General features: G+C 45.0%; 1 protein-coding gene across 1 annotated transcript; it reads left to right on the top strand.

Moving 5' to 3' along the window:
- Positions 1-18,284: 18,284 nt before the first annotated feature.
- On the top strand, positions 18,285-19,524 carry LOC118476924 (uncharacterized). Its single transcript, XM_035967293.1, has 2 exons — positions 18,285-18,329; positions 18,899-19,524. Exon 2 carries the CDS (start codon positions 18,905-18,907, stop codon positions 19,286-19,288), a length of 384 nt encoding a protein of 127 aa, XP_035823186.1. The 5' UTR covers positions 18,285-18,329; positions 18,899-18,904; the 3' UTR covers positions 19,289-19,524.
- The last annotated feature ends 943 nt before the right edge of the window (positions 19,525-20,467 follow it).

The following is a 20,467-nucleotide window of genomic DNA, read 5'->3' as shown; positions in this document are numbered from 1 at the left end:
TTGAAGGCAAGGGAAGACATCAAAGAAATCATTCAGTGCCCCATCTGGTCTCGCTTCGGCCTCCGAAGGCCGAAGGTGGAAATTGATGGCAATGTTGAAGCATGTCAAAAGGCCTTTAGCACTGTGTGTGCCTTCATTGGAACGAGGGATTTGATTCAAGAGCATATAGCCTTCAGGGTATGGCCACTTGTGGAGAGCTGGGATATGCCGAAGGAGACCACCAACGATTCCAGTGAGGGTGGTCTGGTCTGATTGAAGTATACCTTCAGATTTAGGGAGAAGTTTGATGAGCCAGACGATGACTGGCTGAAGTGTATTGAAGCTACCAGTGATGAGCTACTCGGGGCATACTCCAAGGCCGAAGATAATGCTTTGTCCGCAACTTTCGGGGGTCGGGGCAAGAAAAGATTGAACAAGGTATTTGATGCGATTGGCTTCGTATACCCTGATTACCACTACCCGCTACAATGGCAAGGGAAAAAGAGAAAGACTGCCGCTTCGGCCACCCCAGCTGAGCCAAAGAGCAAAAAGGTGAAGGTTCTGACCCACCGGCCGCGTTATATTGAACTGGCCGTAGTACCTAAATTTGGCGAAGGGACCTGTTCAGCTGCCGAAGCAATACAAACTGCTCTGATTGTGTAGAGCGCTAAAGAGTCGACTGTAGCGCCGAAGGTGCCTACAGTCGGGCCAATCGAAGCTAAAGATGATAAGGCCAAAGAGCCACAGGTGGAAAAAGTGATAAAAGTGCCAAAAATACTGAGCCCACTGGTAGAGGCAGATTTGCCGAAGATGCAAAATGCTCCTGCTGCAACTCCCAAGAGGAGGAGGATATCTAGCGTGCTAGACACTGTTATAGAGACCATGAAGGCCTTAACTCCTGCTCCTACCAAGAAAACTGCCGAAGCTGCCAAAATCCAAGTCGAAGCCAAAGCCAGGCCTTCAGCGCCTACTGAGACGAAGGCCGCTGAGCCTGAAGATAAGGTGGGTCAGCAAATTTCAGATACCGGCAAGACGACAGAGCAAGATATGGCAGAAAAAGCAAAGTCTCCTGTTCCCGAAGCCTTAGCTGAAGATATTGATTACATTGTTCGACATGCTTCGGGAAAAAAATTATCTGAAGAAGAAATCTTGGAGGCCAAACACTATGCCCAAAGACTGAAATATTCGAAGGGGTCCTTAGTGTTCAATGGTACCAACGAAGATGATTTCATGTACTGTCTTTCGGATAACAAAGAAATATCCATGCGCTGGGAGATAGCTAAGAGTATGGGATTTCCTAAGCTTGAAGAAGGCCTTTCGGTCTTGTCGAAGGATGATCTTGCTGATAGCCTCACGTACAATAGTATAAAGGTATAGAGGTTAATTTTGAAGCTAGAAAATGAAGTATTTTATTGCCATGCTCAACCCTTTCTTCTTTGCAGGGATTAATTCTTAGTAATGCCTTGAGGGCTCAGAAGAGCGCCGAAGACGAAGGCTGTACAATGGCTCTTAACAACCTTCGGTCTGAGGTGATTGAACTAAGAAACGAAGGTCTAGAGAAAGACAAAATTTTGATTTCATTGGTGAACAAAGTAAAGGAAGACGAGGCTAATTACAAAGCTCAGGCCAAAGCCCAAAAAGTCGAAATTGAAGACCTTCGGAGACAACTGGCTGAAGCTAAAGAGAACTGCGCGCTCGCACAGGCTAATCAAGAAATCAGTGAATATTGGAAAAATAAACTAGAGAAAAATGTTGAAGAACTTCGTGAATCCAAGGAAAGGTGCTTTGATAAATCCTTAGATTGCGTGAAAAAATTAAAAACTAGCTTCGCCAAAGTGGACGCCTACTCTTCTGAAGAAAATTTTATCCGAGGCGATCCGGAAGGTGTTATTGAATGGATAAGTGGAGAAGCTAAAGCGTTCGAAGAAATACTGAATGACCGTGGGGACATCTGCGCCTTCTCAGGAGCTCGAAGAATTGCAACTATCCTGGAGAAGGCTGGCTGTGATCATGTTAAGACTATAACTCAGGCCGAAGCTGCCTTCTCTATTGACGCCACGAAGGACCCTTCAGCCGAAGCAACTTTAGCGGGCGGAAAATTCTACTATGATGTCTGGGTAAACGGTGGCCGAGAGCTGGCCCACGAAATTATAAAAAAGAATGAGAAAGACACCCACGACACCCGAGAAAAAGCAAAGCAAGCTGAAGAGGCTGCCGAGCGTGAAAGGCGCATAGGTATTGTTTTTTATTTTTTAGCTTCAGTACTTGCTTCGAGGCTTCGTATTAACAATTTTCCTACTACAGCTGAACTATCCCCACCACCGGAGCCGTACGATCCCCTAGCTGATCCAGAGATGAAGGAATCATTGGGCATCATAAGCATGGCTGAATCCATTATTGACGAAGTCGTCAATAAATTACTGAATGAAGTTACGGAGAAACTCCTTAGAGAGGAATAGGTTTTATTGTAAAAACATTTTGAAAAGCTTGATGTATAGAACAAATGAAAGAAGATTAGTCCTCTTTTGTAACAAAACTATGTGACATTTTATGTATGTAACTTTGAATCGAATATGTAAATTATTGTAATTTATTTCTTTGCGATGCATGGAATTTACACACATACCGGTTTTGAGCCTTCGGCGAAAAAACACCTTCCCTTCTTTTCATGCTTCATAAAGAAAGAGATCCCTTCTTATGACAAGCCTGATAAAACTGTATTTCCCGAAGCTTACTTCGTGCCTTAGCACATTCTCATTTTGACGAAGCATTTGCCGAAGATTGGCTTCATATTCAATTCTTGCGTCGTTAATGCAATATGATGTATGATGTCATGTTATGCATAATGATGTGATGATATGATGCAAAATGATGAGAATGCCGAAGACACACACCCACACGCCCACACTGGAATACACAAGCTCTGCATCCCCTTAGGAACGACTTTTGAGCTTCTTCACCTTCTATTTCGGTGATATAAGTTCTGCATCCCCTTAGGAACGTCTTTTGAACTTCTTCGCCTTCTATTTCGGTGGTATAAGTTCTGCATCCCCTTAGGAACGACTTTTGAACTTCTTCGCCTTATATTTCGGCGGTATTTGGCTCTACATTCCCTTTGGAATGACTTTTGAGCAGAAAACTTACACTGCGCTCCCTTAGGAACGACTTTTTGTAGCTTCGTCAATTTTGGCTCTGCATTCCCTTAGGAACGACTTTTGAGCAGAAAACTTACATTGTGCTTCCTTAGGAATGACTTTTTGTAGCTTCGTTTATGTTGGCTTTGCATTCCCTTATGAACGACTTTTGAGCTTCGTAAATCTGTGAAGAAGATATATTTCATTCTAGTAGAGGCAGAATCATTACAAGAAATTAAAACTAAGTTTTCATTGCTTGTTCCTTATACAGAAATCAAAATGGCATAAAAAATAAAAGTGTTTCAGAAGCAGGATATTGCTCAGTATATGTGCTTTGATTCTGGTACAGTGTTGTTGACTGTACGAGCTTCGGACTCCTCCCTGAAGTCACGTTGTTGTTAGGAGTGCTGGCGCCCTTCTGGCTGCTGGCTTCAGGTATAAGCAGGTTGCAATGGTGGTGGCGGTGGAAGCTGAGGCCAGGAAGCTTGTGAATGGCTTGCCGAAGCAACAGAAGTTGCAGGTTGATTGCCCACATACTCTGGTGTTGGGGCGAAGGCGAAGACCTACCCTTCGCGCGAAGCCTTCGTCGCCTCGCTACACCGACGAAGGCGAGATGATCGGCACGGTTGCCCTTCGTCCTCTCCACTGCAAGACGAAGGCCAGACTCCGGCGAAGTTTGCTAAATCCTGCGTGTTCATCTCGCCCAGAGGCCCATTTGGAATTCGGCCCACTTTAACGGGCCCTGCGTGGACAAGCGTGTTAAGGCCTAATCTGTAATAGCTTTTCTGTAATGACGGTCTGTAACCTCCCTTTATGGGAATATTCTGGCGATAACCCGGGTACCCGAGGGCATAAATGTACTTGCCTTGGGACGTTGGCTGCTCGAGTACCTATAAATACCCCCGTACAGTGCCCTTGAGAGGCCAGATTAACAGAGCAATTGCCATCCCACGCTAAACTTTGCTTGCACCCTTTCCATTCCCCTGTTGGATCAACTTGCCCAGGAGAGCAAGCACCAACACTCTGGTATGTAGGGAGAGTGGCACGAAGCAGTATGTAAGACCTGCTTCGGCTAATTCTGCTGGGCTTCTGCTTCGGCGATCTCTTTTTGCTTTTGAACGGTAATCTGACACGTTCTTGTCGTGTGGCCCTTGTCTTCACCACAGAATAAGCAATAGATTTTCCTGGGCTAATCCCCATATCTTCCTCGGAAGCCCCTACCGCCTCGGCCCCTTGGAGCTAGTGGCCTGAAGGAGCTTTGCTGCTATCCTGAAGATTGTGAGTCGTGCTACGACCTCTAAAACTGGCCTTCTTTGTCATCGTTCTGACTAGAGCTGTGGATTGATCTGTCATTCCTAGGGTGAATTCTTCCTCTGAAGCCCCTAGTCATCTCAAAAAATCTCTAAGCTTCCTCCATTATTTGGCGGAAGTCATTGTCAGCCCGGATGTACTCATCCATTTTCTGAAGCAGCTTCTCCAGAGTCTAGGGGGCTTCCTGGCGAAGTATTGAGCCATAGGCCCTGGCCGAAGACCTTTAATCATGGCCTTAATGACGATTTCATTGGGCACCATGGGCGCTTGTGCTCTCAGACGCAAGAACCTTTGGACATATGCCTGAAGGTATTCCTCATGGTCTTGAGTGCACTGGAACAAAGCCTGAGCAGTGACTGGCTTCGTCTGAAACCCTTGAAAACTGGTGACCAGCATGTCCTTAAGCTTCTACCATGACGTGATTGTCCCTAGCCGGAGAGAAGAGTACCATGTCTAGACCACACTTCAGACTGCCATGACGAAGGACTTCGCCATGACTGCGGTATTGCCCCCGTACGAAGATATAGTTGCTTCGTAGCTCATCAGGAACTACTTGAGATCTGAGTGCCCATCATACATGAGGAGCTGAGGTGGCTTGTATGATGGGGGCCATGGGGTAGTCTGCAGTTCTGCTGATAGAGGAGAAGCATCATCAAAAGCAAAATTTCCATGATGGAAATCGTCATACCAATCATCATCATTGTAGGAATTGTCTTGACGAAGCTCTCTTTGTGGAGGTCTTCGGTCCTGGTCATCTTGAGTAAGATGATGTATTTCTTCTGCAGCTTCAACGATCTTCTTCTGTAGATCGGAAAGATGAAGCATTTTCTCTCTATTCCTTTCGACCTGTTGATGGATAGCTTCGAGATCCCTTATCTCCTGGTCCAACTCCTCCTGGGGTGTTGGACTTGTAGCCTTCCTCTTTTGAGTTTGAGCTTCGCGCAGCTTGTCCTGGTTGACGTCCAGTGGCTGCAGTGCAGCCCCTAGCCATGAAGAAGTTTTCTTCGGCGGCATGACGAAGGTCACGGCTTGCCGAAGGTGGTCGATTGAGTTCACCGGAGGTGGGCGCCAATGTTGGGGACTTGTTCTCAAATGCTATGAATTAAGAACAAGGCAACACAAAATGTTAATGGTTAAGGCCCTTCGTCCTTCGAAGCATTATCTCTCTTAGGATATAATGATCTTCGGACGAAGGTCATGAAGGTCGTACCTTCATCATCGTAGTATATATTAATGAAAGAAGAAGCATACGAAACATGAGAAATAATATGAATAATCATATGACATCATTAATATATCTTTATTATGTCATCATGAATGGACATGAACAATATCGAATTACATTTGTACCTTCGGCTTGACAGAAGGCAAAAGTCCAAGTGTGACGCACAAGTGAATACAAGTCAGCGTGAACAGTATGAGGTTACTGTTCATCTATTTATATGCACGGAACGCAGCCCGGTCGAAATTATATTCATGCCCTCAACAAATAACTATAAACATGTCACAAACTATCATGAACTGATCAGTCTTTTCCTCTTTAGGTCAGTTCCGTTTTCTGCTGCTGAGCCGAAGCTTCCCTACGCGTAGCTTCGAAACTGATTCGACCTTCATCCTGACCATGCTTTTCATATCGTATACAGCTTCACTCTGAGTCTGAAGGTTCCTGTACATATATTATACTTGGGAAACATTGTTCATCGTGTTTTTGAGGACCTTCGGAAGACGAAGGCCCCCAACAGTTAGCTTATGCTACTGCTTCAACTTAATCATTGAACATGATGTGATCTTTTATGATACGATGATGTTATCCCGATGAGGTTCTTGTGATTACTTTAGGGGACTCGGGCTATTTCCTGAGTACCTCTTCGTAAGGACCTGTTTGGGAAGTGACAATCTGGGATAACAGTGCAACCATGAGGGTGGAATGGGACGCCCTTAGCTGATTAATTAGAGGAACCAGAGGAGTATTTGGCTTCGCCGTAGGGCCGTCAATGGGATCCGGGCACAGTACTTGCTCTGCCGAGGCTGGTTGTAGAGGTTCTTTGATTCGGTTTTGTTAGTCACCCTTCCTCTGGGGAGATGTACTGTGTTTATCAAACTAGAGAAACCTAATGGGCGGCTATGACCTCTAGGAAGTCTTTGTAAAGGCTACATAGTGAGACCCTGCTAGGTCACCTCGGTAGTGATCAATGGGGAGGCTAGAACCCCGGGCAGAAAGGGAATCACGGCTTGTGGGTAAAGTGTGCAACCTCTGCAGAGTGTTAGAAACTGGTATATCAGTCGTGCTCATGGTTAAGAGCAGCCTTGGGATCCTCTTCTATTAGAAGAACTTTGGTTATTGTTATGATGATGAATAGCAATGACGATTATAAATCTGATCTCTTGTATTTCCACTTGGAGGGAGTGCCTTTGGGTAATAACTGGGTTATTACTAAAATTTGGCTCTACCTATAGTAATAAAACTTGACCAACTAAAAGCAACTGCTTAATCTTAACTCCACATAGAGCTAGTCCACTTTAGCCAAACGGGACATTTGCTGAGTACGTTGATGTGTACTCACCCTTGCTTTACAAACCACCCCACCCCAAGTTGTCCCCACTGTACTCAGTGCTCAGGAGGAGATGTTGGCAACATGGGGGACTTTGAGGAGTTCCAGGACTACGACGAGTTCTAGTTTACTTTAGTGGCAAACCCCTAGTCAGCTGCCTGTGTAGGCTTATCTTCTACGTTTCGTTACTCCTCACTTTGATATTATTGTTAAACACTATGGATATGTATTAGACTATGTGGATGTCTCAGACATCTTGATGTAATAAAGTACTTTTCTGCTATTTATTTTGAGCATTGTGTGATGATGTCCAATTATGTAAGCGCTGTGTACGTGAGTTCTGATCCTGGCACATACATGGTTTGCATTTGATTTACCTTCTAAAACTGGGTGTGACACAGGCCAAGGAAGCAGAAGCTTCGGAAGATGTCCGATGACAAAGCCGAAGGTGCAGGAAACGAGGTCAAAAGGCTTTTGAGTGCCGGAGTAATCAGAAGGTAACATATCCAGAGTGGTTGGCCAATACTATGATGGTGAAGAAGGCTAATGGAAAGTGGAGAATGTGCATTGATTTTACAAATCTCAATAAGGCATGTCCGAAGGATGAGTTCCCTTCGTCAAGAATAGACACCCTTGTGGATGCAGCACCTACCTCAGAGCTCATGAGTCTATTGGACTGCTATTCAAGCTACCATCAAATTTGGATGCCTAAGGGGCTCAAGAATGCTGGAGGAAGCTTCAGCATGATGACTGCTAAAGTCCTTTGTTCACAGATTGGCAGGAATGTTTTAACATATGTCGATGATATCATAGTCAAAAGTACCAAGCAAGAAAATCACATCGCTGATCCACAAGAAACATTTGCCAATTTTAGAATGGCCGGCCTCAAGCTCAACCTAGAAAAATGTGTTTTTGGAGTAAAGAAGGGGAAATTTCTTGGGTGTCTTGTGTCAACAAAAGGAATTGAGGCTAACCCAAACAAGGTAGAAGCTATACTTTGGATGGAGCCACCGAAGTCAAGAAAAGGAACCCAAATGCTAACATGAAGGTTGGCCTCATTGAACTGATTTATTTCAAGATCGGCAGAAAGGAACTTGACATTCTTTGAAGTATTGAAGTCAACCGAAGTCTTCCAGTGGGAACCAACTTAGCAAAAGGCTTTCGAAGAGCTGAAGCAATACTTAATAGAACTGACAACATTAACCCCACCTTCGTCTGGAGCCCTATTGTTGATGTATGTAGCTGCTTCTCACACTGTAGTTAGTGCACCGTTGGTGCAAGAAAAGCAAGATGACCAAGAGAAGAAGCAAGTGCCAATGTACTTCGTCTCTGAAGTACTTAGTTCACCAAAAACAATTACACAGAGTTGGAGAAGGTACTATATGTTGTATTGATGGCCTCCAGAAAACTTCGACATTATTTCCGGTCATACCATATCATAGTACCTTCTTCTCAGCCTCTCAAGGATATAATAAGGAACAGAGAAGCCACGAGAAGAGTTGGAAAATGGGCTACAGAGCTGAATGAATTCATCATAGATTATGTCCATAGGTATTCAATCCAATCTCAGGTATTAGCAGACTTAATTGCTGATTGGACGCCAGGGGCTCAGGACGAAGGAAGAACAAAAGATGATGAAGCTTGGACAGTGTTTTGTGATGGGTCATGGGGAACCTTCGGCGCAGGAGCAGCTGCCATTCTAATTTCACCATATAAGATCAGAACCTACTATGCAGCCAGGTTGGAGTTCAACTGCACAAATAACATTGCAGAGTACGAAGCCCTTCTCTTGGGGCTTTCGAAAACTTAAAGCAATGGGAATAAGATGGACAATCCTCAAATCTGATTCACAAGTTATCACAGGCCACATCGACGAAAGCAGTAAAGCAAGAGATCTGAAGCTTGAGAAATATTTCGATACAGTTCGAAGAATGGAAGTCTCTTTCGAAGGCTTCTCTATAAAGAATATCCTAAGAGGAGAAAATGAACATGTAGACCTATTATCCAAGTCAGTGACACAGGGGCTCCCATTACCTTCGGATTTTGAAACAATAAAATCACCTTCAGTCAGCTCATGGAGCGAGCAGTGCTTACAATCTCACCAGTGTACAGTGAAGATTGAAGGACTAAGATTGTATCCTTCCTACAAGGCAATTATCCTTCGGACGATGAAGCTTATATCAAAAGAATGGAAGCTAGGACAAGGCCTTATGTAATCATAGAAGGAGAATTGTATAAATAAGGAGTTTGCTCTGTATTGCTGAAGTGTTTGTCTAGAACCGAAGGTCAGGAGCTAATGAAGGAAATACATGCAGGGCTATGCGGAGCTCATATTGGGTCTAGGCCTTTACTTGGAAAAGTTTCCAGACAAGGATTTTATTGGCCGAAGGCAGCTTCGGATGCAGCGATTTAGTTCAAAGATGTGAAAACTGACAGAAGTGTGCCAGAGACCAAAAACAACCTTCATCTCTAACTCAGCTAATCCAGCCCACCTGGCCATTGCAAAGGTGGTGTCTAGATTTATTAGGCCCACTTCTACCAGCGCATTGAAAATCTAACTCAGATTCTAGAGACAGCAGATCGGGTCACTCGGAGAAGCACCATCAGGATGTGCAAAGTCAGATGGGGCCATCACTTAGAAGAAGAAACAACCTGGAAAAGAGAAGATGATTTGAAAGCCAAGTACCCTGAACTCTTTGCTAGCCAACCCTAAATCTCGAGGGCGAAATTCTTTTTAAGGGGGATAGGTTTGTAACACCCTGAATTTGGGGGTATAAAATTTCTTTCTAAATATCTACCAAATTCAGGTGTTACTCTTATATCTCTCTAGATTCTCTCTCTTTCTTTCAGCTAGAATTGAGTTAATTAGGAGATTGATTAATTATTTATTTTATCAAAACAATATGAGTCATGAAATGTTGCATCATGCTGAGCTTAAGATATTCTTTGAATTGTTGCACATGCTTGAATTACTTTTAATTTGAATTGGTATTTGAATTTGAATTGAGAAAAATAAAAGGAAAAGGATTCGAAATTCAGAAGAATAAAAAGAAAACGAAAGCAGACCAAAATCCCCTCCCCCTCGGCCTTTCGGCCCAAGCCAACCCAGCTAACCCTCCCGAGCGTGCGTGCCCGCATCCGCTGGCAGGCAGACCCCACCTGTCGGCGTCGCGCCCCTCCTGCTCACTCCCCCTCTCTTTCTTGACCCGGTGGGACCTATCTGTCGACGCCAACTCCCTTCGCGCGCACGTTCCCTTCTCTCACTGTCCCACGGACCCCGCTTGTCAGCCCGTTCGCCCGTTCGGCCGTCCGCGTTCGCTGGCACGTGGGCCCTTTCCGTCAGACCTGTCCTCCTCCTCCGCAACTGTCGTGCCCATGGCGTGCGACCCGCCCACCAGACCCGCACCCATGACTACACGCCCCGCCCACGTAGCCCGAGCACTAGGTAAAGCCCCGCACACTCCCTCAACTCGCCCCTGCCTCACTTTCGTGGTCTCCCCCGTCCTCGCACTCACCCAGTCGCGTAGCTGTTTCCCCCTCACCGTCGCTTCACCGTTCCGCCATCACCACTGAACTTTTGCCAGCGCTTTGGCCACGGTGAGCTTTGCCTGAGCTTGGCGCACCGGGAACCCGCAGTGGTTTCCCCTTTCCTCAACTCTACCACCCGGTCCGCGCTCAGCCTCTTCCTTGCGTAGGCCGGAGTTCGCCGCTGTCGCGATCATTTGACGTCCGGCCAACCGGAGCCTCCGCGTGCCATGCCAAGTCACCCCGAGCTCCGTCCCGAGGTGAGATGTCCGTTCCCACGCTCGATTTCTCCCAATTCCGCTCTGTATTGGCCAATTTGGCTTCGCCGGTGTTTGGCCGCGCCGATTTGCCGCGCCCACGCCGTGACTAGTTGATTTAGCTCGGTCCTATGCCCCTACTTTGGTCCGTAGTATTCCCATTACTCTGTCGTAGCTAGTCCAAGCCTTAGTGCGCCCTAGACCTCCTCTCCCCGGCTGGAATTCCTCGCCGGAGGTGCCCGACCCACATGGAGCACCTTCCCTTCGTCATTCTTCCGTTTCTGGTCCTGTTCTTGTGGCCGGTAGTCTGCCTGTGAGTTTGCCAGATCCTTTTGACCTGTTCTAGCCCTCCTCGGCGACCCCAGACTCCCTGGTGACCACGTTTGCCTCATCTTTGGTGACCTCACCGTCGCGGAGGAAGCAACGCCGGTCACCGAGTTGTAAAGCCCCATGGGCCCCATCGCGACCGTCCGTCCTCGATCCAATGGCTCAGATCCGAGGATAAAAGTTTGCGCCCGCGCGCTCTGCCTTGGGCCCCGCCGGTCAGCGCCTGCGCCCCCTGGCGCTGGGGCCTGACTAGTCAGCCCGCCTTCTCCTTAGGTCACTGACACCCCGACACCACTTGACAGCCGCGCTCGCTCGCCCACGCCCGCGCGCTCGCTCACCGATCTAATCCTGGTCGTCCATCTGTGATCTGGCGGTTGGAAAGGCCCAATACCCCTTAAAATTTCAGTTTTGTTAAAAGAACCTCCAATTCTCGGGTAATAGAACCCGCCATCCCTGAGTTTTGCGTGCAGGCCCCTGACTTCTTATAAACAGACCCCTGTCCTTTTAAATAATCACAGAATTGGACCTAGTTTTATATTTCAAACTTCAAAACTTGTTTATTTCATATATTTTCCATATGAACTCCAAATTTAGTGGTTCAAATTGCAAAATGTTCATAGGAATATTCTCTGTTCAAATAAATTATGTTCATCCACAGTCTATGTACTATAATTTCATGTCTAAGCTATAGGTTAGTATATGTAATAATTAATTTATGAAATAAGAAAATAAAAAGGAAAACCCTAATGATACTTAGGTGTTTAATTTTGAGATTAATATTATGTCATGTATGAAGTTATCCATGTTATAATTTTATGTCCCACTAAAATTTGTAGAACTAAACTATGTAATCCATAATATTTAGGGAATCACTAATCTTCAAGTGTACTAATCCCTAGTATTTAGGTTACCTTTTGTGTTACAATGTCTTGTCAAACTAGTGTATACCTACCTGATTGCAAATGTTTGGTGTGCTATTCATTTGTCTCTTTCCAAATGTATTGAATGTATGATCACTTTATTTAGACAACGAGCAGCTCGTGGTTCCTGAGTGTGTTGCCGAAGATCTTCTTGAGCAACAACCTGGTGAAGGCAAGTGTCCTTTGACCCATTATTTCCTACATACTTTATAATTCACCGTCTCGTATTACATTATTGAAACCTAAGGATTGACTAGTCTGTATTTACTTATCCTTGTTTACCTTTTGGGTTATCATGGTTAGATTTATGCTATTGCTTTACTTTAATCAATGAACATGATGTGAATACTTATGATACGATGATGTTATCCCGATGACGGTCTTGTGATACTTTAGGGGACTCAGGCCATCTTCTTGAGTACCTCTCCGTAAGGACCTATTCGGGGAGTGACAACCCGGGATAACAGTGCAACCATGAGGGTGGAATGGGACGCCCTTAGTTGGTTAATTAGAGGAACCAGAGGTGTAGTTGGCTTCGTCGTAGGGCCGTCAATGGGGTCCGAGCACAGTACTTGCTCTGCCGAGGCTGGTTGCAGAGGTTCTTTGATTTGGTTTTGTTAGTCACCCTTCCTTTGGGGAGAGGTACTATGTTTATCAAACTAGATAAACCTAACGGGCGGCTATGACCTCTGGGAAATCTTTGTAAATGCTACATAGTGATACCCTACCAGGCCACCTAGGTAGTGATCAATGGAGATTGGCTCTTTCCGGGCAGAATGGGAATCACGACTTGTGGGTAAAGTGTGCGACCTCTGCAGAGTGTTAGAAATTGGTATATCAATCGTGCTTACGGTTAAGAGCGGCCTTGGGATCCTCTTTGATTAGAAGAACTTTGGTTACTTTTATGATGATGATTAATGATGATGGTATAATTATGATCTCTGGTATTTCCTCTTGGAGGGAGTACATTTGGGTAATAATTGGGTTTATTACTAAAACTTGGCTCTGCTAATAGTAATAAATACTTGATCAACCAAAAGCTACTGCTTAACCCTAACTCCACATACAGCTAGTCCACTTTAGCCAAACAGGACATTTGTTGAGTATGTTGATGTGTGCTCACCCTTGCTTTACAAACCACCCCAACCCAGGTTGTCCCCACTGTATTCAGTGCTCAGGAGGAGATGTTGGCAACATGGAGGACTTTAAGGAGTTCCAGGACTACGACGAGTTCTAGTTTTTCTTAGTGGCAAACCCCCAGTCAGTTGTCTGTGAAGGCCTTATCTACTACGTTTCATATTTCCGCACTATGATGATATTAAAGTTATTGACTATGTTATAGACTCTGTGGATGTCTTGGACATGTTGATGTAATAAAGTACCTTTCCACTATTTACTTTGAGTAATGTATGATGATGTCCAATTATGTAATCGCTGTGTACGTGAGTTTCTGATCCTGGCATGTACATGGTTCGCATTCGGTTTAACTTCCAAAACTGGGTGTGACACAGGCATCGTGCACGGCGAGGCCGAGTGTGGCGACGTCCCATCAGATGGCGGGGCAGATCAACGGGCGGCGATGGCGGGCTCCTGGTGCAGTGGTCGTGAGGAGAGAGGGAGAGAGACTATGCACAGGGAAAAGAAAGCAGGGGTAGCTCTGAGACGTTATGGGCACATCGTAGTTGAGCGGAGGGAGATGGTTACATTAGGGAGAGAGAGGGGCTGACTGGTGGGCCCGCGACGGCCAGGCACGCTGCTTGCGGGCGCGCGAGCGCTGAGTGCGCCATGGCGACCTAGGCCACGTCGTGGGCCGACCGCGCGGGAGGGGGGTGCGGTGTTGGGCCAGTGCGCGAGGTGGGCTAGGGGGAGCACGGACGCGCGCTAGGCCACGTAGAGCTGGGCCATGGACAAGGGAGGGCAGGTCGGGGCCGATGTGTGTTGGAGGGGAGAGGGTGCGCCTGGGTGGGCTAGGGATGGATCATGCCGCAATGGGTCATGGGGATGAGGGGCTAGACTAGCTAGAGAAAATGGGGGTGGCCCTTTTTCTATTTTTCTTCTTTTTATTCTTTCTTTTTATTCCTATTCATATTTATACACAAGAAAGAGCTACAAATTAAATGGATGCATACCAAGATAATACGTCAAACAAAAAGTAAATGCATTCCAGCATGATGCAACCACCATTATTCCCTTAGGGTTTTATTAATACATGGCATTAAAATAAGTTCTTCTGCTACTTTGAAACGTAAAGAAAAGAGCAAAAAGGAAGATGAGGATAAAGGTAACACCTGAATTTGGTGGATATTCGGGAAAATTTTATACCACAAATTCAGGGTGTTACAATGCACAAACCACATGATGGGGGAGAAGAAGATGTTCACTTCCTACGACAAGAATAAGGACTCCGATGATACGATCATCTTTGGAGATGGGAACCAAGGCAAGGTAAACGAGTTAGGTAAGATAGCGATTACTACCAAGCATTCGATTTCAAATGCCTTTTGGTAGAATCGCTTGGTTACAATTTGCTTTCTGTTAGCCAGTTATGCCATATGGGTTATAATTGTTTACATACAAATGTTGATATAACTACCACTAGTAAGAATGTGATCATCAGTGACGATTTTCTAGTGACGCTGGTGACTTCAGTCACAGATTGATACATTTCTATGACCAAATTGATAGCTTCGTCAACAATTACAAGGGACGAAGATTAGACTTGAATATTAAAGACGAAAATGAAAGGAACGTCATAGACGAAAATGAAAGGAACGTCACAGATTAATTTGGCTTGATCGGCTGACGTAATGCTGAAATAAATTGGTCACAGATGAGTTTTAGTAAAAAACGGCCCACGTGTACACACGGCGTGGGATCCTTGGCCTACATGGGCCACAGTTTTTTGGGACACAGCCCCCACCTAGCGACGCGGACCCGGCCCAGTACGAAGCGGCAGTTAGTTATTTGGCAAAAAAAAGGTGCGCCTGCGGAGCTTCGAACCAGGGACCTGCGGCTTGCGTTAAATCGTTGCTACCACCAGACTACGGACTTGTTCGTGTATATAAAGAAACGTCCCGTTTATTAATGTGTTCCCATCTGTCGTTATGTTAACAGGTTTTCCCAGCCGCCATTCTGCGATCACGCCTGTTCTGTTTTTTCCTGCTGCGATCTGCGCTTGTGCGATCGGCCGTCAGGTTACGGCACACAACGACGCCGGCGTCTGTCGTCGTCCGCTTGATCGGCAACTGGGTAGCGTCGCAGCGAACGAGCGATCTTGTCGCCTGATCCATTGATCCAACTGTGTTGGAAGAACGGCGTCGTCTGCAAACAGCGAGGCAGAGAAGCTTCGGGCGCGGCAAAGCAGCGGCGTCTTGCGCATAGCTACGGCGGGCATGGACAGAACAGCGGCAGGGCGGGGAGAAAAGACAAGGTTTGATGTGTTGTGTTTTTGACAATAAGGTTCTATGTGCGTTTGAATTTTATTTCATATATGCATGTGTTTGATGTGGTTTTCAATTGTGTTCAATGTAATCATAGTTATGGAGTTAATGCAAGTTTTAATTTATTGTCAAAATAGATGGATAGAAGATGGGTTTATGGGAAACAATTCACACCTGCATATGTGAAAGGAGTTGAAGAGTTCATGAATTTTGTTACTGAAAGATACCCAGAAGACACAGACATTCGTTGTCCGTGCGTGAATTGTCTTAATCAAAGGTTGCGACCTCAGAGTGAAGTAGAAACTCATATACACATTTATGGAATGTCAGCTACATACACGAGGTGGATTCATCATGGGGAGTCGGCAGATACAGAAGTTGAGGGTATAGAGGAGGATGTCGAAGGATATGATAATGACTTTGGGATAAATATGGATGTGGACGATGATGTTTACGATGATGATCATGGAGTACCTGAGATGATCGGTGAACTGTTTGCAGCGGCAGAGGCTGATGGAGAAGAGCCAAGATTTGCAGGAGTTCTTGGAGATGCAAAGAAGGCACTTAGTCCGGGTTCTAGCCATTCAAAATTTTCTTTTATGGTGAGGATGTTGTATATGAAGTCTCGTTATCGAATCAGCAATACAGCATTTTCAGCAATGATGAAGCTGATGTCCGATGGATACCCTAATAGTGAGTTGCCAAAATCATATAATGAGGCCATGCAATATCTTAAAGAATTGGGCCTTGGATACGAAAACATCCATGTGTGCAAGAACAATTGTGTGTTGTTTCGGAATGTTAATGCTAAATTGAATGAGTGCCCAGTATGCACAGAGTCTAGATGGAAAGATGAAACTGGTTCGAAGCGGGTTCCACATAAGGTTTTGAGGCATTTTCCACTGTTGCCAAGGTTGAAAAGAATTTTTGCTTCAAAACAAACTTCAGAGGAAACACAATGGCACAAGAAAGTGAGGAAGCCAGTCGCCAATGTGATGAGCCATCCAGCTGATGGGGAAGCGTGGAAGGACTTTGACCGAAAGTACCCAGGTTTTGCAAATGATCCGAGGAACCTGAGGCTAGCCTTAGCTACCGATGGATTCAATCCATTTGGCAACATGAGTACCCAGTACAGTATGTGGCCAGTGCTTGTGACACCACTTAATCTCCCACCATGGGAATGCGTGAATCCAACAAACTGCTTTATGTCTTTACTCATCCCAGGTCCAAGATGTCCAGGAAAGGATTTTGATTTGTTCCTTGAGCCCCTAATTGAAGAACTGCTGAAGCTATGGAAGGGTGTCAAGACATATGATGCATGTACTGGTAGGAAGTTCGACCTTCGTGCTGCTGTACTATGGTGTATACATGATTATCCAGCGCTGGCCACGTTATCTGGGCGAACAACAAAAGGGTATTATGCATGTATTTATTGCGACAAGAATCCGTTGTCTATGGCAATAAGGAACAAGTTATGCTACATTGGACATCGTCGTTACCTTAAAAGGACACATTCATGGCGGAATAGCTTGGATTTCAATGGTAAGCGTGAAAACAAAGTTGTGCCTGGCAGGTTCACTGTGGATGAGGTCCTACAAGAGCTAGAGAAGGTGAAAGATGTCAGACCAGGGAAGCAGGCTGACATTACTGGAAATAAAAGGAAGCGTAGTAGTGATGCTGAAGGCAACAGCCGTACTACACCTGGACTTGCTGATCATTTCAGCAGAGCTGAAGAGGAAGCCATGGCATCTGCTGCTCATGACAGTACAGGTGATGCTCAAGACAATGTAGCTAGAGATGAAGAAACTGAAGGCAAGTTCTATTTTTTCAGTCAAATAAGGCATCTCTTTTGCTGATTTGCATGAAACAAAACAATTTCATTATTCAATAAAAGCGAATTATATTTTGTAGCTCCTACACAGCGAGCACCAAGGAGACCCAGGGCAGCAACCAAGGGAAAACAACTGGACAGGATGACTAAAGTTATGCAAAGGAGACTGCCCATAGCTGTTGAGGAAGGCAAAAAAAGGCCACATGAACCTGTTCAAGCTGCCAAGTTTGCATCAGAGGCTGGCATCATTATTCGGGAAACCATGCCTATCCTAACTCGTTGGAAAGATTACAAGGACGACCAGAAATACTACAACAGCTTTGTGTCACAGCTAAATGTAAGTGCATTACTGATTCTATGGTTCACTTGTATACTGCTTAACCTGAATTGACTAACTATGGAATTGTCATATGCATAGGGGCGCTTGTCCGTTAACACTGAGGACAAGGCAACAAAGGAAGCTTGCACCGATATGCTACGCTCTGCGGTAAAAAACCAGCGTTATCGGCTCAAGCAGAAATACTTCAATGGTGTACCTGCAAATGAGATTAGCACAACTTCTCCTGTATCTTACATGACTGATGAACAGTGGAGGGCATTAGTTGCAAAGTGGTCTGATCCAAAGAACATGGTATGGGTATCTTGTCATATATTGTTCTTTCACTATACGTTTGCAAAGGATCTTCGCATATTGAACCTATGATCTAATCTGACATGTTCATTCTCTTGTAGGAAATAAGTGCAAAGAACAAGCAGAACCGCAGTCAAGTCAAGTTTCATCAGGCTACGGGTTCTCGCTGCTATGTGGCACACTTACATGCATATGTAAGTAACTATTACCTTGTACTACTACCTGCACTTGTGCACTCAACTTCTATTGCATTTGATCTGAGCAAACTTCGCTGTGATTGTTTATCCACGAAACAGAAGCAGAAGAGAAACCGAGAAGAACCCAGCTTAGACCAGACTGAAGAACTAGATGCGGTGGACGCCTTCAAGACCTGTCATACCAGCTCCAAACGTGGCCTGAGTGAACCGGCAAGAGAAGCACTTGTAAGTTCATTTGTTTTCTTTATTTAGTGTAATTTTTATGAGATCATATGAGGGAGGCTGGCTGTGGGTCGATGGAACGAAGGGGAGTGAGATCGATGAGTGAGATCGCTTGTCCCATCCCAGGGGAGTTCAGATCATAGTCTATTTTGTCTGCCATCAAATTTCTGAAATGAAAGTAAATATCATAGTCTATTTTTTGTAGGACCCGTGCACTAGAAATGTATAGGTTTTAGAGTCTTTGTTAAGCAAATCTGCTATAATTTGTAACTGTTTTCACATTATTTTTCATAGTCTATTTATAGAGTATTTCAAATGAATAGCTTTTAATTTGCCATCAAATGTATAGCTTTTAAGCAAATCTGCTATAATTTGTAACTGCTATAATCTGCTATAATTTGCCATCAAATGTATAGCTTTTAGAGTCTGTCAGTCTATTTTTCATAGTCTTTGTTAATGCCTTGTAGGACCCGTGCACTAGAAATGAAAGTCACTGTTTTCACATTATTGTCAGCATCTTGCTGTTGCTCATTAGCAATAACATGTAACTGTTTCTGTCCATGATATTTCAGTCTCATATGGAGGCTTTGAGGGCTGAACCTGTTGCTGAAGGTGAGATGCCAGCATCCAGTGTGCACCTTGTGTCGAAGGTGCTGTCCCAGAGCAGCTCACACCAATTCCTGAAAAGCGTCGGCATCAAAACATCGGCAACCTCCAAGGCTTCATCATCAAATCATAGTGAGCTTCGGGAACAACTTGCAGCTGAAGCGACGGCTGCTGTTCAAGGTGAACTCGACCAGCTCAGGAAGAAATGTGAAGAAGCTGAGGAACAGCAGGCGAGGACACAAAGGGAGTTGGAGGAGTACAAGAAGATAACAGAGAAGAACAGCAAGGAGATGGAGGAGACCAATGTGCTCATCAAGAAGCTCTTGTCCTTGCATGGTAACTCTTCTTCGACATGAGGGCTGCTAGTCAGAGCTGCTGTTTTTGGCCTGTTCTTTGACATGAGGGTACCCAAAAACTCTAGTTGCTCGTGGGTGTCAACTTTTGATTATATGTTGTTATGTTTGTGCAAACTCAACTGAAATGTGAACTCAAGTGGTGATGCTATGAACTGAGTTTAGTGTTGTCCACTTAGTTTGTATGCGCACTGGAATACTAGTTGTATTCATCTATGGAATATGGAATTGTGTGCTCATTCCTCTGTTCTAGTATATTTTGCAATTTCCAATAAAATTATTCTCTGCACATCTGTGACCAAACTGGTGGCATATAATAAAACATATGCCACGTCAGCTGCCACTGTACTAGCCACGTCAGCGTTACGTCAGCGCTGACGTCAGCTGCCACGTCACTAGCCACGTCAGCGCTGACGTCATACGCATCAGCACCTTCCAAACGGCTGGTAATGACCAAACCACGGCTCTATCTGTGACGATACCGTACTGTCACAGCAACCAAACGACGTTAACAACGCCGTCAGTTTGCTCGGGCAGACGACGAATTATGACGGAAAAGTGTCTTCCTCTATGACCACAACTGATCGTCATAGCATGCATTCACTTCCATGACAACGCGCCTTTCGTCACAGAATGTATACACATCGATGACGAAACTGAGTAGTCCGTCACAACACAACAAATGTGACGTGACCCCTATGACCAAATCGAACTCGTCACAAATTCGTCACAAACCTTACTCTGTGACGATATATACACATGCAGTGACGCAATACGAACGTCATCGATGATAAGATCTCTACTAGTGTACCTTTAGAAGAAGTGATGGTTCATTAGCATTTAAAGCTGTATTAGACGACAAGATTTATTTGGTTGATTTTTCTAAAGAGAATGTCGATCTAGAGGCATGTTTACTTGCTAAGACTGACATGGGCTAGCTGTGGCATCGCCGTCTAGCACATGTTGGGGTGAAGAACCTACATAAGCTTCTAAAAGGATAACATGTGTTAGGACTAACTGATGTATGTTTTGAGAAAGACAAACCTTGTGCAGTGTGTCAAGCAGGGAAGCAGGTGGGAACAAGTCATCCGAGCAAGAATATAATGATGACGTCAAGACCACTGGAGTTACTACATATGCATCTCTTTGGACTCATTGCTTATCTTAGCACCAAGGGAAGTA

The sequence above is a fragment of the Zea mays genome, chromosome 4 (assembly GCF_902167145.1).
Source record: "Zea mays cultivar B73 chromosome 4, Zm-B73-REFERENCE-NAM-5.0, whole genome shotgun sequence".
Lineage (NCBI taxonomy): Eukaryota > Viridiplantae > Streptophyta > Magnoliopsida > Poales > Poaceae > Zea > Zea mays.
This window is presented reverse-complemented; position numbering and strand designations above follow the sequence as displayed.